We start from the raw sequence: 26,076 nt of genomic DNA, 5'->3' as shown, positions 1-26,076 counted from the left end.
TTAAGAAAACGTATAAAAGCAATGCCTACTGAATCGGCAGGAGTTGAGGGAGGCGGTTTATTGCTCTGGTAAGGGCTGTCAGTGCCAGACATTGTGAGGAACATCTGGATGCCTTGTATAAGTAGCAGCCCCCACTATAATCCACATAAAAATCCAGAAGTGCCTCACACCATATTTGTGATGTTTATGACTTACACAATATCCTGTGGTAACAGCCCAGGATTAAAGATTAAGACCAAGTGGCTGCACATGGGATTATTCAATGCCAGCTTATTAATTCATGTTTTAATGGTATAGCCCATAAACGGCATGTTTATGTTTCTGCCTTACCATGAAATACTTCTTGCTGAGTTTGTTTACAATTATAATGCTTTTAATTGCAATAAAATTGGTTTACAATGCACTCCTGGCACTACAGCATGGACGGTTCATATGTACGTTCCATGCCAAAAGCAATACTTACGAGCCAGGCAACCCGCATCTGCATAACCGCAGCCTAAAAGAACATTAGCAGGATGGATTAAACAGGAGCTGGGTTATTACAGAGATGTTTTTTCATGCCACTCTGAATATCCATCTACAAGACAGAAATCTCAGACTATTCATTGCTTGAACGTTCAGCTCTAGAGAAAGAAGAACATTATGTAAATTTTTTAATACCTTGTCATATAAGAATCCAATATCATGGTGTTGAGCAACTGAACGGGCTATGCCACAGCCTTTTTTTCCCCACTTACATCTTGTAACCCGCGCTGATGACATAAGATTGATTCTTGTAATTTGAAATATAAAGTTGCTAAGAGAAGGTATCTTCCCCTATGGATAGTCATCATAAGAAAATGGAACTTAAGTGGCAGCTACACCCTGCAGATTTGTCCAACCAGCCACTAACTGCTAATTAATGTGTACGTTTAGGGCAATCCTGGGGTATATATAAATCTAATAAATAACATACTGTAGACAAATATGGAGGAGCAGTGGCTCAGCATCCGGCGGTTACAGAAAATGATCATGCTGCAGTGTAGAGGATTACTTTGCCGGCCAAAGTTCATTTTCAGCATGTTCATTTTAGTTGGTGCAACTGGACAGTGCTATGGGAAGGCAGGGAAAAGTCAATTAAAGGAAGAAGGCCTGCTGGTGTAGGCATAAAGCAACATATGCACGGAAGGGTTAGACATCACTATACACATCAGGGTTAGCTGGTCAACCACAATAGCTATAGAAATCTTATTTTTGTCCAGCACAGTTATAGTGGTGTCATTGGGCTTCACTTGTGGTCCTCTTTTTGGGATGATCAGAAAAATGATACATACTTGTTCTTATGTATTATCTTTTGAAAGTGCAAAAGGTATTTTTCTGTTGGGATAACTCTAGGAGAAATACATCCCATTATAATATGTACACTGGGTAATTCCTCCTCTTTATATACTACCCAAACCTCAACCTGGAGCAAACACAGCCAACATTGAAGCTATTGACCTTCAAATATTGGTGGTTCAAGCATGGACTGCAGCAGCGTTTACCCATCCGGGCCACAAGCCTTATTGTCCCGCAGCCACAAGGACAGCAAGGTTTGTGACCCGGAAGGATTAACACTGCGGGGGTCCATGCTTTTGATCGGGACCCTCGCAGAGTTAATCTTTTGCTTGAATGGGAGAGAAATACCGATGCTCCCCTTGCAGATGAGCTGTGCAGCTGTTTGCAGTCATGTCCCTGTCTCTCTGCCTGGATCCGTGTCTCCGCAGCCCCGGTAAGAGGCAGGGCTGCAATTCCTTCCCCTGAATGATGTAGATGCCCTTATATGGCGCTCCACATCAAGAGGGGGAGGCTGAATGGCCATATTTGGACATCAAATCATCAAGGGACACTGTCCAGTCCCCTAGATGTAGATGTCCAAATATGGCCATATAGCCTCCCCCTCTTGATGTAGAACACCATATAAGGGTAACTACATCATCCATGGGAGAGGAACACAGCCCTGCCTCTTACCAGTGCTGCGGAGACACGGATCCAGGCAGAGAGACAGGGACATGACTGCAAACAGCTGCACAGCTCATCTGCAAGGGGAGTATCGGTATTTCTTTCCCGGCAGATGGACCAAAAGGATTAATGCTGCGGAGTCCCATTCAGAAGCATGGAACCCCGCAGAGTTAGTCCTCCTGGGCCGGCGTGAGCTGTAGCCGCACTGCAGCCGCGCCAGGATAGTGTAAATCACGGCACCGAGCACAGCAAGTCTTGCTACATCTGTATGTGCAAGATAGCAATGCCTCTCTTTGAGCCAGCTTTGCTTCATACATCTTTCCCAATGTCACAAGCAAATGGTGCACCTTTAAAGATTTGATTACTGTTGTTTTTTATTATTGTTTATGCCTAGATTGGGTGATTTCCTCCATCGGGCCAGATCCACCAAGCTCCACTAACTCCGGGCTCATAACGTCATGTTATCCAAATCACTAACAGATGTTATTTTCCTCAGGTTGACACATATCCAAAATGCTAATTATATGCAAAATCAATGACCGTTGCTGTTCTCATTAGCATAGGCTGAACGTCAAGTTAGCACGACATTGCGTTAGCTCCAAATAACATGGCGTCAAGCATGACACTCCTAAAGGGGGCGTGTACTCAGATCCAGACCCTGAAATATATGGGAGAGGTTGGGAAAAGTGTGGTGCGAGGGGGAGAGAGAATGAGGGAGGAGAGAGACAAAGATTGGAGATTGTCTCTCTCAACTTTTCCCAAAGAGAGAGGATTGGGGTGGGAATAGAGAGGGGGGAATGTCTCTTTTGGATCTCATTATAACTAACGTTTGTTATAGTCCATCCGAAAACAGGACCTAACGTTACGTTATTCAGCTTTGAAGATACATGGATCTGGCCCATACTATGTAACTGTTTAGGAACAAAGTAAAGAACAATATTAATATATTGCAGTGATATCTCCTGCTTCCAAACATGACGCACACATGTTTTTCTCTTATTACACATCAAGGTGCTGCTGGAGACCAGAGAGGGTTCCTGGGCTGCATACGCTCGTTGAGAATGAACGGTGTGACGCTAGACCTGGAAGAAAGAGCAAAGGTCACCCCTGGTGTGAAGCCTGGTTGCTCTGGGCACTGTTCCAGCTTTGGAATGTACTGCCAGAATGGTGGCAAGTGTGTGGAGAAATACAATGGTTACTCATGCGACTGTTCTAGAACTGCATACGATGGGACATTTTGTACGAAAGGTAAACTTCATTGTCCAGCAGCATAGTCAAATGTTCTGTACTTGTTCGTGTTCATCTGAATTTTAGATGTTCCACTAAAGAAACGTAAGAAATCGTTGAAATATGTTTAAGGTGATTATCTTTATTTGGTGACGTTGCAATAAGTTTTGGTTTTCCTCGCGTTGGTTCATAACTTATTCCTCATACAAACAGTATGAATGTCCTAAAGACCATGAAGAGGTCCTGAAGATATCACACGAGTTATGGAAACATATTCATTCTGAGCATTGATGTCCCAAAGAGCTGAACCGCACTAGTTTTAGCTCCCGTATATTCCGTGGGGTTTACATCTCTGTTAGGTACCAAGGTTGCCCAGAGGCATCCTTTGCCACTGTCGCTCCTCCGATGGACAGTCAGTCAATGGCCATTTTGCCAATAAGGTAAGTTAATTTAAGGGGCTTAAGCGGTTACGGTAGAGGGTTAAGGATATTGGGTTTTAGGGTAAAGGGTTACGATTTTAGGGTACGGATTTAGGGGAAGGGGGTTAAGGTTTTTAAGGTAGGGGCTTAGGGTAAGGGGTTTTAGGTTAAGGGGTTTTAGGTTAGGGGTTTTAGGGTAAGGGGTTTTAGGTTAAGGGGTTTTAGGGTAAGGGGTTTTTGAGTAAGGGGGTTAAGGTTTTTAGGGTAGGGGGCAGCGTTAGTATTAGGGGTTAAGCTTAGGGGAGTTTAGCATACAGTTAGGGACTTACCTTGATGGCAAAAAATCAGGCGGTGAGATGTCCCTGCAGCGAGGTAAGTGGCGGCTAAACGCCAGCGGCGACTTGGTCACAACAAAATGGCCGTAACAAAATGTCCTTCACCGCTGTTACCTTGCTGCCCATCAGTGGAGCTGCACATGGCTAGCACGCTTGCTCACCAGCTTGTTACAAATAAAGATACACTCAGCTCCCTAAACATGTTCAGACATCTTCCAAGCTGCATCCACTTCTGGGAATATGGAAGCTGGTGTTTTGTTCTTTAATGGCTTTTTGTCAATGTATAGATTTTTACATTCTGCTTTCAGAAAGAAATGGAGCAAGTGGGACTCATATTTATCCAAGAGAAAACCAAACAGTATCACAAAATGAACATCAATTGAAGGCCTTGCTGTGTATTATTGGCATTGCAACAATGCTGAGCATGCTTAAAAAAATAAAATAATAATAAGGTGCACATAAGAAGGGGGAAATAGAGTCCCTTTCCAATGATGACATATAGCTAATAAATAACTGCCAGCTGTGTAATTACCAGATAATATTAGAATGTAATGATCCGAAGAAAATAGAAAGGTACACATTTTTATACAAGAAGCGTGAAAGTGAAAATGTTACTTTAACTGGCTGATTCAATTAACTCCAAAGCGGTTTATTAAATCAGCCCTCAGAAAGTCGATTACATTAATACATTGGTGGGTTTTTATAAACGTTTTTAGGCCTGCATTGTGACATGCCCTTGAGCGTATCTTCACTTTTTTTGAAGGCATTCATCACCCAAATCCCATTAAAAGGCATATTTCTGCCGTAACTTCAATTTGGTCCTGCATGAGTACACGGCGCATGTATTTATTTGATGTATTCCGAACAGCTGGGGATCCTGTTGCACACAAATGCTCTACATCTCAGAGGCCCCCATTCCTGAGATAGTGTCATTCTGTCCCTCGCCTGCCAGACAGGTCATCAATACATTGCAGCCAAGGCTTTAACACATGTCATTGGTGGGCTGGCAGCTACAACTATCTCCATGACAAATGTGACTGGCCAAGCTCCATAAAATGCATGCGGGTTCTCGCAGGGTCACGTCCGGTGATATCCGCATTACCGGTTGGCTAACAGCCATTACCAACTGGCTACAAAGCCAAGGCTTCACAATTACTGTAAGGCTAGGTCCCCAGTGACCATTTCGGCGATGGCGTGCGCAGCGCACACAAGGTACGGCCCTCTATGGAGCCGGCACCTCTAGCTGCCTGCGCGCCCATGCACAATGCACGATGCGCGACCACATTTTCCAAAGACTAGGATTTTGTCCTTTCTTGTGGCGACGGAGCACTGGCCACGTCACGGTGGCGGTTCAGCCAAATGAGGCGAACCAGCCGCGTGACGTCATGGCCGTGCCCCCGCCACGCCTCCCCATCGTGCGCTGCCTAGAGTCCACCAGGTCGTGCTGCTGCCGGGAATGAGTGCCGCCAGGCACCCCGTCGCATGCGCACCGCGCACACAGGTGCCTTCGCCTAAGACGTACCTGGCACGCCACAGGCCCAATTGACATACCAGATGCGTCATTTCAGAAATGCTCGCTCCCTAGGGGATGATCCGGGCTTACCTGGAGCGATCAGTCGCGTGGGCAGGATGGTCTCGGCCGCCGGTCTTCCGGCTGTGAAATATGGTTAAGGTTTCCGCTACTCATCAACTAACCAGAATTATCTCTGGAATCAAGGTTTCTCGCAGACAGTATTCAAAGTGTGATAGTACTTTTTATTTACAAGCCCAGAGTACTGTTCCACTCTTTGTTGTTTTATTATTGACAATCTTATGGTTCCACCTGTTTTCTTGTATAGAAAATGTGATATATTTTGTATTAATATTGATACACACCAATATATTAATAGCAGGAAAAATAAGGTGTGCAATTTATCAGCAGACCAAGTGAAGGTATGTATCTGTAATGCTGCCACAATGTGATGCTTATACACAGTTACCGTATATATCCGTATTGGCCCGAATATAGTACGGCATTGCACATAACACGACCCTGACGTTTTTAAGGTGTTCTACAGGAAAAATAAAAGGTGTCAGGCTGCACATATAATAGGAGTACAGTTTTCAGATGGACATTTTTAGGAAAAAAAACATAGCACTATATTCAGGCCAATACGGTATATACAATGGATAGGAACAAAAGGCGCAATGACAGATAATGTTAGTATGTGCCAGGAATATATATTAATATGGATATACAGGGATGTATTTACTAAGCATACAGGCACGTATTTACTAGGTGGGGCTTAGACATACACATTTGACCCAGTGGAGACAAAATGAGGCGTTTCCTGCTGCTCACTGAACAACTTCTGTAGATTGGATTTCAGGTTCCATGGGCCACTAAGTTCTATCCGGTTATTTAACATGACAATAAAGCGTGTTAATACTGTAGCATTCACTAAGGGAAATAACATGACGTTAACCAGGTGTTATTCTTGTGTCATCCGAAAATTCCCACGTCAATAGGGATTTTCAGGCCAAAAAGCGTCCAAACAGCAGCTTCAGAGTATATAGAATTTAGCTCTTAATGATGTGCATACCAGGGTCACTACAGTTGCTTTGGGACAACGGCTGGAAATAACGCAGCGCTATTGAAGTTGAACCTAACTCTGTTGTTAGTCACAGCCAGACTGTAACATTGGGCATTTCTTGGAGAGAAAGAGGAAGTGGACTCCTTAGCTTGTAAATCCCCAGACAAAGGAACCTATGCTTCACGTAGTGACACGAAGGCTATCTGTGAAGATTCCTGGAAAAATACGTGTCATACAAAATGTTACTATTGCCCTATTTTGTCCAGTATCTTCTCAGGTAGCGTTTCTCTTTTTCTCTCTTAAATAAAGCAGCATTATTTATTTTTACAAATGCTTAAAATAACGCTGCATTAATCGTGTGCTAATGATTTCCAATACGGCTATTATTTTTGCGTACAATTATCTTAGTGAATAAAGGAAAATAGCAGCCAGTCCCATATTTTAACCGACCTTGGGAAATGTGTGATGGTATGTTTATTTGTTAAAAAAAAAAAAAATCATTCATATGCTCATACTTCAACATCTTTATTTTTTTCATTGCAGATGTTGGGGGGTATTTTGAGGAAGGCACATGGCTGCGATATAACTTCCATTCAGCCTCGACTGCAGCAATAACCAGCCCCAAGGAGATGGGGAATGTTCCTCAGAGCTCTGCTTCAGACATCAGCCTGGCGAAGGAAGAGCTTCTCTTCAGCTTCAGCACTACCAAGTCCCCGTGCATCCTCTTGTATATCAGCTCCTACTCCCAAGACTATCTGGCTGTCCTTCTCAAGTCTTCTGGTAAGCGTCCAGACCATCCCCTGTGGCAGAGGAAACATTTTCTTCATATATATACAGTATAGCAAAAATAAATACCACGTGTAGTACATTTGCATGTCTCAGACAGGTTTGCAACCCTGTCTTTCCCCTTTATCGTTGAGCATACAATGCTTCCACTGCAGCAAGGGATTCTGGGTAATACAGAGCCACATTAGTCCATATTTACGTAGTCGGTCTAGGGCATAAAACTCCTTCCACTTCCCAAAAACACTTTGCAGACCAATCAAGGGAACAGACGGTTATGGGTCTTCTGGCATAGCTCTGAGGCTTTATGGGCCATTCGAGTATATGGGAAATAAGCTGCCTTCTGCCGCTGGAAGGTGTCTTACGGCTTAGCATTCTCTAGTAAATGCAAATGGGCCTTTGTCATACTAATCAACTCTCTCTCTATTTATAAGGGAGTCTCCCTGATTTTGAACTGAAAACTGTATCATTTTCTGCTGTCTCTCAGAAATAATCCAGTGCTACTTTTAGAAATGGCCTTAGTTTGTTAGTTTATAGAACAGAATCACGTGGAATAAAACCTTTGCTTTTGAGACCTTCGGTGCTTTGCAGAGTATTATGTGTCCGACATCGCTGGTAGCAAAGATGTTAAAGTCAAACTATGTTTTTGAGACCAAAACATTTATTCTGTTGTTATATTTTCTTTCCAACTCGAATTAAAAAAACATAAAATAAGCATTTAAAAGGTACCTAATCACACAGCTCCATTTGTTTTGTTACATTTACAAACGGCATCCATTTTGTTCCTGAACAAAAAGTGAATTTTACAGGAGCAAATATCTGAACTGCAATATAATAAAGAAAGGAGTTACAATATAAGAAATATCTTTTTTTATTATATGACCCCTTCAGCTCAGAAAGGTCCTGTAACCGCTATAACCTCTGTAACCACCGCCCCGCCAGCCCTAATGTTCACACGATCACTCTCCTGAGTGCTCACACCCATCGCTTTCTGCTTTTGTTGATGTAAACAGAAGAAAACCTCAATGACGTACAGTACACATCTGGGGTGGACAACTCCAGTCGTCAAGGGCCCCCGAACAGGTCAGGTTTTAAGGATATCCCTGCTTCAGCACAGATGGCTCAATCAGTGGCTCAGTCATTGAGTTGACACTGATTGAGCAACCTGTGCTGAAGCAGGGATATCCTTAAAAGCTGACCTGTTAGTGGCCCTTGAGGACTGGAGTCGTCCACCCCTGGTATCTGCCATAAGGACCTTCAGGGCGTCACCCTTCATGATGTATACTGTACGTTTATAGGGCACTGAAGGTAATTGTGGAAACAAATATATTTTGTAATATTGTACAAAATAGAGCTGCATTTGCGCACTGTCCTATTAGTGGGCCTGGAAGAAGGATTTGCCACCTGCTCTCCCATTTGATAAACTATTACCTTTTGTCACCTTTTTTCTTTCTTATTAACCACTTTTTTTTTATTTTTGTGTAGTTGCTATACTTGTTTGTTTTTCAAACCTCACAAACTTTGCCTTTTCATGAGGTTGACTCCTTGTTGCTTTACTGGGAAAAAAAATGATTGTTTTACTACTTTTTCTCCCTGAAAATATTTCCCTTATCCCCAATGAAAGTCGATAGAATTTTGTAACCCTTCCGGAAATAGACGTTCACACGTTGGCCAGCATTCTAGTTCGGAATCAGCAGCAGAGCCATAGTCAGTCTATTAAGGGTGGTAGTTATTGTTAATATGTGAGACATTGTCACCACCAGCTAACTCCATGCAAAATCCCTAATCTAAGTCCTGAATCTGTAAACTTTAAGATATCTATTGATTTTGTCATTATTTTCGCTCTATGTTTAAATGGGGTACTTTGTAGGTTTCATTGTTTAAAAGACTTTAGATAACACTTAATATTGTGATGTCGTAAAAGCAGCAAAGTCTTCTGCTTGGTCTCTTTGGCCTAGATGCACTAAACAGTTAAAGAGGCAATCCAAGCCGTTACTCACCTGCGTAGTGATTGCCGGTAGCCTCTCCAGAGTTCACAATATGGCCGATTTTCAAAGCTTCCGAACCCTGCGGGCCAATAGGAAGCCGTGACGTCATCAGGTTCGGCATCCTATTGGCCCATGTGACTGGGCACATTAAACTGCAGATAACTGGAGACAGGTACCGGCATCCCCTTCGGAGGTAAGTCTCTCCGGAAGCAGAGGGGTCCCAGAACTGAATATAATGGGGTTCAGCTCCAGAGGTCCCCTACTTCAATCCTGTATTTCAAACAATTAAATAAATGAAAGGGGGGAAAAAAACAGCTTGGATTGCTCCTAAGCAACATAACATGACATTAACTTAACATAACGTCACATTAAGAGTGTGGACCAAAACATAATATTAAGTCATGTTTTCTCCCATAAAGAGAATAGGGGCCTATTCACAAAGCAGTGATAAAATCAGTGCATTTGCGTCCGACTATGGGGCCTATGCACTAAGCGCCGATAAGCCACTTATCGAGGCCTTTTCGCCAAAAAGGCCTACTGCTATTCAGTAAGCCCGATAAGTCACCAATAAAAGCCCTTTTCGACAATTTTTTTTTTTTTTTTTTTAAATCGCCAAACGAGCGACGAGAGGCCACTTATCGGCAGGTTTTCAAACTTGCGCAATTCTAGTAGCCCCGATTAGCTTATGGAGGCTAATCGCGGCTCTAGAATAGAAATTTCCTCTCAAAATCATCCCGCCAGGAAAAGTTGGCAGGAAGGTGGTGAGAAGCTGCCGATAAGCAGCAAGAGGGGGCTTAGAAAAAAAATGCATTTTTCCTGCATCGGATTGATGCCGGGAGTCTCCGGAGCTGATACACATTAATATCAGCACCGGTGACCCCGGCATGAATCCCATGCAATAAAAATTAATTTACAGGCAACTTCCTTACCTTAGCGGCTAACCGCTAAGGCAATGAAGGGGTTAAAGAACAACAGCAGCTTTATTGGCGGCAGAGGGGGTGAGTGAAACGGGTACTTGGCCCTTCACTCACCCCATCTGCTCCCAATAAACATTACAATATCTGCTAACCACCAATACACAACCCATCCCATGTGCACCCACACAAAAGCATTTTTTATTTTTTTATAAACAGGATTGATACCAGATCCCCGGGTGGTCTCCGCGAGTGTCCTTGGGCATCCAGCTGGTCCCTGCGGGTGTCTGGGGTCCCTCGGGTGGTCCCCCAGGGTGTCCGGGGGCCCTCGGGTGGTCCCCCAGGGTGTCTCGGGGCCCTCAGGTGGTCCCAGCGAATGTCCGGGGGTCCTCAAGTGGTCCCTGCGGGTGTCTGGGGGTTCTCAGGTTATCCCTGTGGGTGTCTGGGGGTCCTCAGGTGGTCCCTGCGGGTGTCTGGGGGTCCTCAGGTGGTCCCCGTGGGTGACCGGGGGTCCTCAGGTGGTCCCCGTGGGTGTCTGGGGGCCCTCGGGTGGTCCCTGCGGGTGTCTGGGGGTCTCAGGTGGTCCCTGCGGGTGTCTTGGGGCCCTCAGGTGGTCCCCATGGGTGTCCGGGGGTCCTCAGGTGGTCCCCATGGGTCCTCAGGTGGTCCCCATGGGTGTCTGGAGGTCCTCAGGTGGTCCCCGTGGGTGTCCAGGGGCCCTCAGGTGGTGTCCAGGGGTGTCTGTGGGCCCTCGGATGGTCCCTGTGGTTGTCTGGGGGTCCTCAGGTGGTCCCCATGAGTTTCTGGGGGTCCTCAGGTGGTCCCCGCGGGTGTCTGGGGGTCCTCAGGTGGTCCCTGTGGGTGTCTGGGGGTCCTCAGGTGGTCCCTATGGGTGTCCGGGGGTCCTGAGGTGGTCCCTGTGGGTGTCTGGGGGTCCTCAAGTGGTCCCCGTGGGTGTCTGGGGGCCCTCGGTGGTCCCCAAAGATGTCCAGGGGTCCGCATGTGGTCACCGCGGGTGTCCAGGGGTCCTCAGGTGGTCCCAACGGGTGTCTGGGGGCCCTCAGGTTGTCCCCACGGGTCTCTGGGGGTCCTCAGGTGGTCCCTGTGGGTGTTCTCAGGTGGTCCCTATGGGTGTCCGGGGCTCCTTAGGTGGTCCCTGTGGCTGTCTGGAGGCCCTCGGGTGGTCCCAACGGGTGTCCAGGGGTCCTCAGGTGGTCCCTGTGGGTGTCCGGGGCTCCTTGGGTTGTCCCCATGGGTGTCTGGGGGCCCTCAGGTGGTCCCCACAGGTGTCCGGGGATCCTCAGGTGGTCCCCGCAGGTGTCTGTGGGCCCTCAGGTGGACCCCCTGTCTGCCCGGGGGTCTTCAGGTGGTTCCCACGGGTGTTTGGGGCCCTCAGGTGGTCCCTGCGGGTGTCCCGGGAGGGGCCTCAGGTCATGTCCTGGGGCCTTGGATGGACCCCGCAGGTGTCCGGGGGTCCTCAGGTGGTCCCTGCAGGTGTCTGGGTGCCCTCGGGTGGTCCCTGCGGTTGTCCGGGGGTCCTCAGGTGGGCCCACGGGTGTTTGGGAGCCCTCGTGTGGTCCCCGTGGGTCCTCAGGTGGTCTCCGTGGATGTCTGTGGGCCCTGTATGATGTAAAACTGTATCACCTATTATCTATTAAGATACGTGTCATTGCGTTGAACGGTGTCGTGGCCTCCCACCCCCCCCCATCCTCCTCTCCCTTCCTCAGTTATGTATTATGTATTATTTATTACTTATTTTTATGTTTATGTTATCTTGTTAAGTATTGATCAATGTTTGTGTACAGCTAAGATGCACATGAGATATTGATATCGCATGACGCAGTACTGGTTATAAGATGTATTAATGCTGTGTTTTCAAAAATAATAAAAACTACAAGTTATAAAAAAAAAAGATACGTGTCCTTGTTAAATGTACAGGTAGGTACCTAAGCAGTCAGTGGTCTCCCGATGAAAGTTCCCCCGCACCCCCCCCCCCCCTTACAAGATGCTGAAGTGAAACCGCTGCTGTGCCAAAAATATGTTGGGCTATAGGAAGTGTTACAGAAAAACAATGATAAGGGGGACGGCTTAAAATGAGAATCCCTCTCTTACAGGTATCTTACAAATTCGGTACAATTTGGGAGGCACCAAAGAGCCCTACAATGTGGATATCGCTGATCACAAAAATATGGCAAATGGTCAGCCACACAGCGTCAATATTACCAGGACTGGAAGGAACATCGTTTTCCAGGTAAAATTCACATTGTGGCCCATATTTACTAAGGAGTCTTCTGCAAAAAAAACCCTTCCAGCGCTGGAAGACACCTTACACCCCATTGACTTAAATTGTCTTTAAGGTATCTTCCAGCGCCGGAAGTTGTCTTGTGGCCGAAGAGAGCTTAGTCAATGTGGTCCTTTATATTGTTTGGGTATAATACGCATGAAGTGGGATTTAATACCTAAATCACACTGAGAGGGTCCAAAAATGATTTTCCTGTAAGAAATTGCCTTATCTGTTACTGTCACTTGCTATTACTGCCTTACCCGTAACTTATTATTATTGCCTTTTCTATTACTTGTTACCGTCTAATACTAATCACATATTTCCGTAATCAATCCTGCATTAATTTTTAGACAAACAGTCATGTAAAATTGAAATATAATAAATATGGAAACCATTGCAGATATTTCAGGAAATGGGTCAAAATGACTACTGCCTTGAAATCTCCATAGTCGTCTCACTACTATTTTGTTAAATTCCCATGTACCATCTATATAATAATGAACCCAGGTCTATCTGCCATGTCCAAGTACGTTTTTCTGTTACTGTTTGTAAACATTGTAATCTACATTTCCATTGATTTCTGCTGCCCTTATCTCTTTGTTATTCCATCTCGCGTCCTGTCCTTTGTCTTTCCAGTTGGATTTATTTTTTATCTTGCAGGAGTCGTGAATCCATCTGATTTACCTTATCATCGAGGGTGGGACAAAAAAAAAAGATTGACAAACACTCCCTGCCCCCTTTAGATTATTCCCTGGTAGCTGAGGACAATGTTAAATTGCTGTTCTTTCAAAATGGATTTGAAAACGTTTTTACATGTCTGATTTAATTTAGAGCCATCAATCACCAAGCTTTTAACCTATTAAATAGTTAAGTGTCATTTGCTCAATTCGGTCTTATCTGGGACTCCAACGAGTCTTGTTATATACACTCTAAGTTATTTCCCCAAAGCCCCCTTTCTTAGTGAGAAATACAGGCTCATACTGTAACAGCCTTCTGCACAGCATGGTCATGCCTGAAATGTTCATGCTGTGGGTTTTCCCCGTTTATAGAGTGAAGATTCTCTCCAGTAATATGGTCGTGACGCATTTCTCTTGGATTCAGCTGTGGCTGGTTTATATCTGTGCCATGCCCATTATCGTTTAATATTGCAGCACATGTAAAGGGGAATATACAGTACGCAGTATGCTAGACAGGAGAATTCATCTCTTCGTTTACCAGAGATGATTTCAGTTCAACTACAGCCCTGACACTGCATTTGTTACACAAACAGCTGCTCCTTGTTATCGTTTCATTTTTTTAAGCTAAGTATCCATACAACATAAGGTCAAGTATGTGGTTTGATGCTGTGTTACAGCATGCAGGTATTATGTTAGGGTAGTGCAGATGCCGCAGTAATTGCTTAAAGTATATTTATTGATGGGTTCTCATGTTTAGTGCAGCTATTCCAACGTCTTTACCCCAGTACTCTTCCTACGAAATTAGCAGGTGCAAGGTTTGCCTTTTTTTAATCTCTGGGATTTATAAAAAATAAAATAAAAAATGGATAGAGGCACTGTTTGCTCAATAACAGTATTTTATTGCCTGTGTCCTATGGGGCTCACGTCATATTCTATGTGTGTGAGTGGGATCCACATTGCATTCACCACCTGGTTTAAACAAGCTTTGGCAGTCTTCTTTTCTCTGCAGTTTCCCATAGCTCTGAACTTATTCGTTTGCATAGGCATTAGATTTCTCTCTTTTGAAACGGGAGATCCCATTTTAGCCTACGAAGGCAAGATAAGTGTGCAAGAGGGTGATCAATTGAAGCCTATAGAGGCAAATAGTGTGGGTAAAAGGGATAGCATGAGGCCAATTAGGATGTGTTAAGAGGTATGTGAAGTTCATCATTTTTGATAGGTCTTGCAGTGCATTGCTGGCTCTCATACAGTGAAGGAGCCATTGATTTGAATTGTCATCTTCTATAACACTGAGGGAATTAAAGGACCCTGATTAGTCGCCAGCTGTTATTTCCATTAGCATCTGCTTAGCAATATGAAAGTATATAAAAAATGCTTGAAAAAGTTGCCAATCTTTTAAACTGGGAAATATGATTTTCCTTATGTTTCCAAGTTTCTCATGACAATTGTACTGTGTTCACTACACAAGGCTGATATTGGTATTTAACCGTTTCATGCTCCCTAAAGCTTCTTTTGCGCATGATCATGCTGTGATAATTTGCTCGTTTGAGCCGAGATATATTAATTTTTTTACCTTGTCAGAGGTCGCAAGCGATTTGCAAGCATTAAATCTATGTGCGTTGCAATATCACTTAATATGCAAACTCGCTACATTATCTAAATATTTGCTTGCAAAATTCTTTAAAATCGATAGATTTGTTAAATACAGATACCATGTTTCGCTCACTGTCTGGCGATACAGATGTAGCAGGCAATACTGCACACGCTGGCATTTGTCGAGCACGGCTAAATTCAGACACAATGCCGTCTGCTCCCGCTGGTGCATTGTGTGTCTGTGTGTATGTCCGCTGTAACACGCCAGCGGGAGCATTAACGTCTGCAACATCTGTATTTCACTGAAAGCTTCCTAATTTGGTGACATTATAGGCCCTTTGAGGCCTGGTGAAACATTTCGCAAGGAATGTTATTTGGGGAGGAAAACATTCAAATGTGTTAACTGCGTTTTTACTATTTGAATGGTGTCATCAATGTGTGTGTGTGTGTGTGTGTGTGTGTGTGTGTGTGTGTGTGTGTGTGTGTGTGTGTGTGTGTGTGTGTGTGTGTGTGTGTGTGTGTGTGTGTGTGTGTGTGTGTGTGTGTACAATGTTAATAAACAATTTATGAAAGTATTTCTTTATTTCAAAACTTATTTAAACACACACACATTCAGTACCTCACTCGCGCACAGCATACACACAAGAAGCGTGCAGCACGTGCACGCGCGTTCGCACAGGCACACGCGCACGCACGTCCACACACAGTATAGAACGGCCCTTAGAGTGAATGAGTGGCTCACTGAGTTACACTGAGTTTGAAGCAGGGGAGCCTGGTTCAATTCCCGGTGTCAGCTCCTTGTGATCTTAGGCAAGTCACTTTATCTCCCTGTGCCTCAGGCACCAAAAACATAGATTGTAGGCTCTTCTAGGTAGGTACAGTGTCTGTAAAAAAAATTCCTATGTGCAGCGTACCGCGCACTATACTGTAATTGTGAAGGGCTTTGTGTCCCATTGTGGGAGAAAAGCGCTATATGAAATAAAGTTATTATTACAGGGAGGGCTAAAAACAAAGAGTAATGTTTAATTAATAACCTTTCAGATCTCCTAGATTGGCTTATGTTAAACCGGGTACAGCTAGTAAAGTATATACATATAGCACCTATTCACTAGAATGTAATAAATGGGAACTATGTCTATATAGACATAATTAAAAGACAAAACAACATCGCTGTAACCACAGGTGTCTGTTAATAATTAATAATATAAATACAATTTTGTGACATAAAATGGAGACTTTCATAGGCTACCTAATATATACTACAGCTTCAGCTCAAATAATGTGTACAATATACAATGGCAACTGAACCACATAATGATGTATGACCTATGAATTTATACAACATATTATACAAAAATTATATACAAGTAATAAGTGCACGGCATCTAAACACACATTGAACATATTATTATTCACAATACAGGTTCAATCTAAATCCAACAAGTATAAATAATTTACATAAATCAGTATCCACTATACATACTGTAGATTACGTTCAGGAACAAATACATTGTCTGGGGGGAAAAGAAAAAGGCAAAAAGGATAACATTTAGTAATAAAAAATGAATAAATAACAACCGAAAAAATGTTTTGGGCTTTAGCCAAATATGTTTACTGTGTGTCTTAATAGAGAATGAATCAAATATCTCAAAATAATTGAAACTACATTTAAAAGTAAATATGACTATTCTAATTAGCCATAAATATAATAATGTATATATATAAATTGTAAACAGACTCGCATCATTGGGACAATGCCAAACCTTAAAAAATATTTAAACTATAAAAAGACGCCTCTCTGCAAAACTATTTAAGAAATGACATAATAGAAACTCCTACATCTGTAAGTATCATGTCACTAGAGACCATTTGGAAGGTGGTATACATAGGGGAACTGTTAAGAAATACTTCTTCACGTCACAGTGGTGAGTGCTTATACACGGCTCCCATTTCTGGTGGCAGAAGGCCATGGCTCGCAAAGTGGGAGAAATTATGTCGTGTCTGGAGTTTTACATTAGGTTTAGAATAATGATGTACAAAACTATGCAAAATGCAGTCACTTCATTTTTATGTTTCTTCCCCCCCCCCCCCCCCCCCCACTTCACTGTCTTGTGAAAGGTTTCGCAAGTCTGTAAGAGCTAATAATGTCACTGAATTAGTAAGATTTAAAGGAGCAATCTATGCAATATCCTACATGTGTATTTACTACATTTTTTTAAATTCAACTCTTATTAAAAATTGCATTAAGTTTTAATATGCTGAGCATCTTTGATTTCTATCGCAGGTTAAGCACACCTCCCAAGCAGTGAAAGATCTTTGTAACACTTTTCTGTTTGGGATAATTTGTTGCCAATTCTCCCACCAGTTTGAGCTGAAAACTGTAAAAATAGTTACTTTATTAATAAGAAAACATTGTAGCTGCTGAGTTACACTGACTGAAGAATTTATTGAACTAAAAGGCAGCCATTTAGTGAATCATGGGAAGAATGAATTGATCAGCAGCTTAGGTAATTATTTTTCAATAAAGGTAATCAAAGGCTGTTTATACCTGTTTTGCCTGATTATAAGGCGATGTTTGTTAATAAAGTTAAGTTGAAAAGTACATATTCTCCTTATAATCAGGTCCGCCCACTTGGTGAGCCTGTCAGGTTCCAGCCTGCAGTACCCATGTTCATCCACTAGGACTGCTGCTACTCTGCTACTGTAGCTCTCTCAAAGAACATTCCAGACTCTGAAACCTGACACCTGTGCACCTGTCCCATGCCTCCAGCCAGACCTATATAAACCTCCCTTTCCTGTTCCTCCCTTGCCTGTTTATAATGATTCCTCCAGCACCTACTAGGTTCCTGTATTCGCTGCTGCAGCTGCTTTTGCTGTTGTCCTGTTCCTCAGTCCCAGTCCTGTTCCCAAGTCCCAGTCCTGGTGATGACGCCTCGTTGCCGACCTCCGCTTGTGACCCCGACCATGCTATCTGACACCTCCCTCCGATCTCTGCTTGTGACCCCGACCACGCTCTCTGCTGTTCCTGCCACTGGGATTCACTCCAGCCGTAGATCAACCCTTGATAGAGCCAATTAGCAGTCGGATGTATGAGATAGGAGGGTAAAAGGGAGGAAGCTCCACTGTGGGGGCCTGAAGCAGCAATGTTACTTGTGGCAGGGAGCTCAAACTGAGAGAGACCGACAGAGATCGGACAAATATGGTATTAATACAAAAAAAAAGATTTTTTATTTTTTATTAAGTGCTTCTTGGATTGCCTCTTTAAATTAAATTAAATATTGCCAGACAGTGAGCAATACAAGTTTTGCATAACCTGAAGTACAGTACGCAACATTTTGCACAAAAAAGTACATTAAGGTTAATGTGACTTGTTGCATTTGCTTGTGAGTTTTGGGTGTTGGTGTGTGCCGAAGCAGTAGGGTAAGAGGAGAAATAGAGAAGAATCCGAGAGAGAGTGAGACTGATTAGTGGTGTGATCCAGTGTCAGTGTTATATACTGTGCTAGTATATTGAGTGTTGATGTGTGTAGCTAGTTAGTGTGATTAAGTTAAGTTTTATAAAATTGCTTAGTACAGTACATGGTTTTTGTTAGTTGCCATTAGAAGTTATAGTTAGTTTTAGCTGTTAGTTCATTTAATTAATGAGCGGCCTTGTATCCAAGGACAGTGAAGAATCCACACACTGTACTTGTGTGGAAACAGTCCTTTTAGTGGTTTATTTTCCACACAAGTAAACAGAAGATTAGGTGCACCGTCCCTTTAGGTGCACTGTCACTTTAAGGTAAAACAAAACCATAAACCAAAAGCCTACTTCATGTTAGGGAGACTGACTAAACAGGACAGGCCCTGACTAACTGACTGGTTAGCTGGGCTTATTACCAGTTCATATATAGAAGCACATGCACACCGCTGGTAGGTGCTGGAGGGGGGTACTCATCTGCCGGTGCGCTGTGTCCAGGGAGGTCCAGACATCCCAGGGGTACTTGAGCAAAGGAATGGAACCAGGCACACGGTCTTGCTAAAGGTGCAGTTTATTGTGCCACCAAAGGTCCAACGTTTCGGCAATAGATTGCCTTTATCAAGGAGAGTGCCCCTTTGGTGGCACAATAAACTGCACCTTTAGCAAGACCGTGTGCCTGCTTCCATTCCTTTGCTTATTACCAGTTCAAACAGAACATAGCATAATACAGTACATCTGTAATCAACACAAGTTCTTATCTGAGGTTCTGGGAATCCATCCCAAGAGTTTCCAGGTCATTCCTCTGGGAACTGTTACACTTTGCAGATAAGTCAGCCCTGCTTCCTCAGCGGACTGTTCCTCATAGACAAGCCCTGCGCCCTTGCATGCTTGTTCAGCTTTTTGGAGCTGGATGTGTGTCCGAGCATGCTCTGCATCCTGCATCCTTGAAGACCTGGGGAACCATTTCAATGGGCTTCCTTGCAAGTGGGGGAAAGCGTTAGTAATAACTGCCTTTTAAACCCCTTGCAGTCAGGAAACTGCTTAGGACAGGGATATGCAAACTGGGGGGCGTGAGATTTTCCTGGATGAGTGTGGCGATTACAGAGGTCCCGTGCTCTTCCCCAAGGCATTTAAATTAAATGCCTCTGTAAGTCGCTTACCTTGGCTTCCAGCGATGCGTCATCATGGCAACGCAGCGTTAAATGATGTCACGTTACCATGGCAACGTGACATCACACGACCCTGTAGTGTCATTAGATAAGGGACGTTACAGAGGCCTCACGCCTCCCCCGGCATTTAATTTAAATGCCTTGAGAAGAGTGTGGGGCCTCGGTAACTGCCGCGCACCCCCTAGCAAATCTTGCGCACCCCAGTTTGCGCACCCCTGTGTTAGAGGAACGGGACCTTAAGTTGTGGGAGAAGGATGCCACTTGTCCTTTGTAATAGACCTTCAAGTTAAGTACCTCCCCAGTGTAGGAGTAAGAGCTACCAGGGGATGAAGTACAAAATATTATTGTTTGCCACGAGTTCTGTCAAAATGTACCGTATGTCAATAAAGCACCTTTTATTTTTATAAAAGTTCCTGGCGCCCATCTTTCCTATCTGTGTATTCAACCCCAGCCTTCACCTACCCAATACCCTGTACAGGCCTGAAATACCTAGCACTGTCATTGTATATACCTACAGTATTTGATGTGACGTCCTTTAGAGCCGGATAAAGAGGGTTACATTATATTGTTTGCTATATTTGTTTTGTTTTGTTGCAATGAATGGATAGGAGGAGGTGAGGGAAAAGAAGAGTGTGATGAGAGCAGAGAAGGAGGCAGGTGGACCATGGCAAAGAGGGCTCTCCTGCTACGTGGCTTTAAAATGAGCTGGTCTTGGTAGGCCCACAGTACTGCCACCTCCAGTAGTAATGTAGTACAAGTGGCACCATGTCAGTAGCAACAGCAGGAGAAATAGTGAAAGGGCACTTTCCCACTCTTTTGCCTAGCCCAGCACCCAGCTCCTTAAATTTAATGAGCATGTTAGCAGAGATGGTGGAGTCACTACAGATACTGGTGGAAGGTTACCTTTAACATCATAATTCTTCGAACCAATGTCTAAATGACAGCCACCACCAGAAGCAGGGACTGAGAGTGAGGCAATGTACTCTCTGATAGAAATGCCTCTGCATAGTGGCACTGCTGCTGCTGCAGCCTCCAATATTGTGTTGTTGAGGAGGACGGCACAGAATGGGGGCAGTTTAGTAGGAGGAACAGGATCCGGCCACCACTGAGGAGGGTAGTGTTGCTGTTGCTCATGGATCTGGTGTTGGTGATGAGGATGATGAGGGGAGACTGAAGGACACAGTGTACAGGGGGAACCCACTTCCAGCCCCTATAAGAAGAGGGTCAGGTCATCCTGGGTGGTGACATACTTTAGTTTGGTCCCCAGGCAACTGTGCATGGTACAGGAAAGGTTCGCTGCACTATACTGTATGTAGTTTCACACTTAATAGCTGGAAGAAAGGGGCCCACCTTGGAACCACCGCCTTGCGCAGCCTTTGGCAATGTTATCATAGGGAAACCTGGAAATGCCACCCCAGCAGTATTCCTCTAGATAATCTACTGGGCTATCACCAACACCGTCTACAACCTCATAGGAGAGCTGCCACCACCCCCTAAACTATGAGGAGCCTTAGACCCAGGAGTCACTCAGGCAAGCATTTGTCCTCACACACTTCCTATTGCCTATTCTGTAAGAAAACAAATCAGTAGGAGTGAGTGTGTATTTGAAGGAAGAGACACCATACTGGAGGACCACATGTCTTCAAGAAGTATGTCCCTTGCGTTACAGATGGCACAGTTAGTTCATACACTCAGCAAACTAAGCACTGCGAGAAGCCAATGTGGATGTTACGTCTGCCTTGCAATGCTGTTTAAGCGCTGGTTTGTTTGGGTCCCCACAAAATGGTACAAAAAATTTAATGTAAATGATGCCGTTGGCAAAAGGCAATAATGTTGAACTTGATGTTGCTGGTAGACGTGGTGATGTGATGGATGCTAGTTGTTGTTTGTGGTGGTGGCGGTGAATATATATGCCACGGGCAGGATGTTGTAAAGTCAAGACTCTCAACAATACTACTGCCACCACCAACTCCGACCCCCCTGTCCCATTTGACAAGTGGGAGGAAAGTGCACCCAATGGGCGGTAGTCCTGTCCGCTACGTCTATTAGTCCACATGCCTGTTGTGAGGTATACCTTCCTACTGTGTGAATGAGGAGCTCAGGCCATTACATCAACATCCTCCTTGTACAAGTATGAAACAGCCTTAGTGGGAAAATATGCTGTATTAAATATTTTCCATTGATTCTCAGTGTATTTTAGGAGGTTCCTTCAGCCGTTTACCTCTACAAAGCTAAATGGCAGTACAGATTATCAACTGCACGCATGTTAGCCAATTTACTATTCAGCAAAATGGCCCTATTGTGTGAGTGAGTCCAAATGTATACAATAATGGACCCCTTAGGGGTCACAAAAGACCATAATAATTGCACTCGCTTGAGGTAAAGAGAAACAGAAAAAGGAGACTGTATTAGTCCCAAGATTTAAAAAAAAATCTCTAATATGACGGTCACAAGTGACCAAATTGCAAAGGGACCAGTTGCTCGAAGGACATCATTAGAAAAAATGGGAAAAAATAAAATTTTATTAACACATTAATCACAGTAAGTGAGTTAATATATACAGTGAAAATCTTAAAATCCCTGATGCTGAGGTATCGAGTCGGTTCAGGAACCATGTATTCTTGTTCATCACACATACAGTACACACTATAAGCAATTCAATCTAACAGGACAATAAGTCTCGTGTATGTATAAAGAAACAGGACTGCACTCAGTAAGAGCTCCTTAGAAAGTGGATCACGATGGGACATTAATGGCGGGGCCATGATTCGGAAAAGATCCCACAACTGATAAATACCTATTTCAATCTGTATATACGTTAAATGTATTATGGACCACACATATCGGCTATCATAGACACATGCAAAATAAGGGAGTACAAGTTTCAACATGTCTGATAGTAGCAAAAGTATAGCTAGACGTATCTATCTCTATGTTGGTAGTCGCTATTCAGCCGTTGTATGGTTACCTTGTAGTGTATGTGTGAGTGAGTCACCTGATCGACTATCAGGAATTAAGCCATCCCTGCTCACAACTGTGCTACTGCTTGTGCTCGTCTCACTTTCTTGCCATGTAGCCTTATAATAACACTTCATGCGCCCTATAAGTGCCGGGGTACCCATTTGAGTCCCCTTCCCCCCTGCCACACAAAGGCATAGAGCAAGGAACAGGTGACTGCATTCTCATCCTCACACTTTATTTTAACAAAAACTCAAAATGCTGAATTTTAGAGGAATTGAAGAAACACGGTGAGAGTGGCTGCCCTGCCTTATAGACCTTGGTGTACTTGCTCCAGGCCTAAGCAGTGTAATCGAAAAAGCTGTCCTGCTCCCCCCCTCTGCTTCACTATATCTACTGCCCCCGCCACCACCACTAACAACTTATTCTTCACCATCATCATCATCATCATCAAACTCCTCCACCTCAATTCTTTTCTGTTGTGTAATTGTGTGATGCTGTTTCTGAAGGTTTGTCCCCTGGTGTACCGGGGCCATGCACGTCTGATGATGATGACAAATAACATGACATTGGCTGCTGTTTCCTAACAGTGGCTGCCGTTTCTGAAGCCGACAGCAAGAAGGGTGTTGGCGGTGGGCTTGTGTGTGTTTTTTTAAATGTGGAAATATAGAGTATATAGGCAAGTCAGAGTCACTTTAGCTTTTTAATCGAGGATCACTGGTGCTACTAGTTTTGGTGGGGGTGGTCAATGCCACGGCTGCCTGCTGCTGGCAGAGTGATTGACTACTATCATTATGATCATGGTCACCTTATTCACTGATGCTACCACCAACACCACTAACGATTGTTGTAGCACCACGGCTCGCATCACAATCAGAGTCGCTTCCCTCCCCTGCATGTGCAGTTTGTGCCCAACACACACTATAAACACCACACTCATCATCATCATCGTCGTCACCCTTCTCCATCTCTGCCTTAATCCCTCCATCGGCCATCCCTTCCCCCTCCAACCCTTTATATGGGGTATTGCACATGATCTGGAGGTTAACTGCTATTCAAGGCAAAGTGATACCCTGCATGGGCGCTTGATAAATCCACCCCAGAATACTGCGGCTCTGATGTACAGCGCTGTATGCTGCATATCTTCAGCCAACATTTGATATTTCACTACCTCTACTTCTTAAAATGTGATGACTATTTTTCCCATTGTGCAATATGATTTATTCCAGTGCAGGAACCCAGCTTTTAAATTAGCTTTTTTTAAATAAACCTAATTATGTATCTTAGAGAACTTGGTAGGAGTCCAGGAAGGCTCTTGAATATTTTAAAAACATTCACTTTTAATAAGCAAGAACCATCTGGTTGCTTCATTGTAACACATTAGTGGAGGATTATACTTGTGTGGAGCTGCTCTATCGGCACAGCCTAAACAGCAAGTCTATATTGAAACACAAGTTTGTCTGTTCTTGCAGCGACTTGGAAGGTTATATCCAGTGACAGAGATATCTAAACAGCTGGAATATGACAGAAAACACAGTCAGGGGTGCTCAACTCCAGTCCTCACCCCCACCCCCCCAACAGGTCAGGTTTTCAGGATATCCCAGCTTTAGCACAGGTGGCTCTTTGACTGAGACTCTCATTGGCCTGCGGGCCAATAGGAAGCCGTGAGGTCATCAGGTGCGGTTTCTTATTGGCACACACGATACAGGAGCTTTAAACTTTGCAGTTACCGTCACCCCATGCGGAGGTCTGTATCTCGGGAAGCAGGGTTTCCCCCAGAGGTGAAATTAATGGGGTTCAGCTCTGGAGACCCCCTGCTTCTTAAAAAAAACAATCATTTAAAAAAAACATGAATTACGCCTTTAATACAATACTTAAACGGTAGAATAAATACTTTTTCTTAATAAATCCCTCGAGCAAACCCCTTTTAAACGAGGGTGGACATGTAGGTTTGTAAATAAAAGCAGTGTCACGTCTGGTTTTTAAATGTAAAAACAGTAGTGGCTATATCACTGACACCACCAGGCATAGCCAGCAGTGTATATAATTGAGAAGTCTTCCTTTAATTCCAGATCAAACAGGCAGCTTAATGGACAATGATCTCCTTTTCCCATAGTTACACTCACTCTGTATCATGTGTAAAGTATCTGTTTATTGGAGAGTGACTTATATTTACTCTGTAGAGGCAAAGTGTGAAGCAGATGGATTAACACATCTGCCAAACACCTCTGACCTGTCAGAGACAGCCCAGCCTTAATTGTACATTTTCCAGGGCTTATCTTTCTCTAGATCTGCGAGGGATAGATTTAGATAGTAAATTCTTCACATATATTTTAGCTGTTAATCCCACCGTGTATGCTAACAGTGTAGCAAAATAAACTACTATTATGGTAATCCTGTTGATGATATTCCCAATATGGCATTTAAATCTTAGAAGGTTTAAGTCTTAGAGCGTAACCTTACGTCTGTAAGGTTACATATACTGTAGTGCTTATATTGTACGTATTGTGGTGAGAAGCGAGAATAATATGTTGGGAAAAAATGGAATTTGCTTCGCCACAGGTTTATCATTCAAAAAGGATAGTACTACCTGTAAATCATCATTTGTAATTGTATGTATTGAGATATATATTGGAAATGATTATTATCTGGTATTCTATCAGCTTAGATATGGTTTAGAGGTGGCAAATTTATTAGGTAAATATAACCTCAGATGAACAACAACACACGATATATTACACCGTCATGATTTATTTAACAAAAATAATAGACTCTAGGTAGTGGAACACCCTGAGGAGTCCTACCATTGCGACAAAACACTTTGGGTTTCTTTCATTGGACATGCTCCTAAAGCAACGTCAGTGTGACATGCTGTGTTTAGCCCTCCCCCACTACGCAGAGTGAACAGAGGTACATGATGTTTGTCTGCTTGTATACACAAGCTCTGGACGCCGAGTTGAGGATTCCCTCCACAGCAGTAGTAGTGCGTTCTGGTGTCCCCCACTGTGAATTCCATCTGGGTTGGCCCTGGCTGAGTTCACCTGGACTCAGGACCACGCTGGTGAGACTTTACAATCATCCTTTCCAGCTGCATCTTGGGACTTCGGTTCAAGCACGACTTGCTGACTGCTACCTGTGATCAGGTTATTCAAACTGCGATTATTTTACCTACACTTGTGAGTGTGCATTTTTATGGTTTCTCCAACCAAACATGTATTAAATTGAATTACGCTATGTGTAGGGTGACCAGATCTCCCGATTTAGCCGGGATAGTCCTGGTCTTTAAATTACTGTCCCGGTGTCCCAGACAATCTTTGTAATGTCCCGGTTTTGCCAGGAGCAGAGAGAGGGAGAGAGCAGGAGCTGCAGCAGAATTACTCCTCCGGCCACTAGGTGGTGCTACTAACGCAGCTTCTCCTCTCCCTGACTGCAGTGTGATAAGGTGTGTGTATGTGTGTGTAGCAATGAGCAGCACTGATCAGTGCTTTCAATTCCCCCTTGCCTGCTGATTTTTATCAGATCAGTCATGGATCTCCCAGCTGCTTTCATTAACCGAAGGTACAGTTGGGCTGCATGCTCTTATCAGTGTGTAATACCTCTATCCCACCCGGCTACACAGAGATAGGGTGCACATGAATAACAGTGTCTCTTGATAACTCTGACCGGGTTTAGACCTGTTCTATTAGAGTGTTACCTCGGTGGTTTCCTTTTCTTCTC

The 26,076-nt window shown here is 43.8% G+C and overlaps 1 protein-coding gene across 2 annotated transcripts in view; it reads left to right on the top strand.

Moving 5' to 3' along the window:
- Positions 1-26,076, top strand: part of CNTNAP2 (contactin associated protein 2) — a 1,988,831-nt gene that overhangs the window by 1,863,346 nt on the left and 99,409 nt on the right. For both annotated transcript variants that reach the window (XM_075586746.1, XM_075586748.1), the window contains 3 exons: positions 2,992-3,228; positions 7,078-7,314; positions 12,334-12,470. In XM_075586746.1, the coding sequence (XP_075442861.1) occupies positions 2,992-3,228; positions 7,078-7,314; positions 12,334-12,470 (611 nt within the window). The remainder of the gene's footprint in view (positions 1-2,991; positions 3,229-7,077; positions 7,315-12,333; positions 12,471-26,076) is intronic.

This window comes from Ascaphus truei, chromosome 2 (genome assembly GCF_040206685.1).
Source record: "Ascaphus truei isolate aAscTru1 chromosome 2, aAscTru1.hap1, whole genome shotgun sequence".
Taxonomy (NCBI): domain Eukaryota; kingdom Metazoa; phylum Chordata; class Amphibia; order Anura; family Ascaphidae; genus Ascaphus; species Ascaphus truei.
The sequence above is the reverse complement of the archived record's forward strand: the minus strand, read 5'-3'. Positions and strand labels throughout refer to the sequence as shown.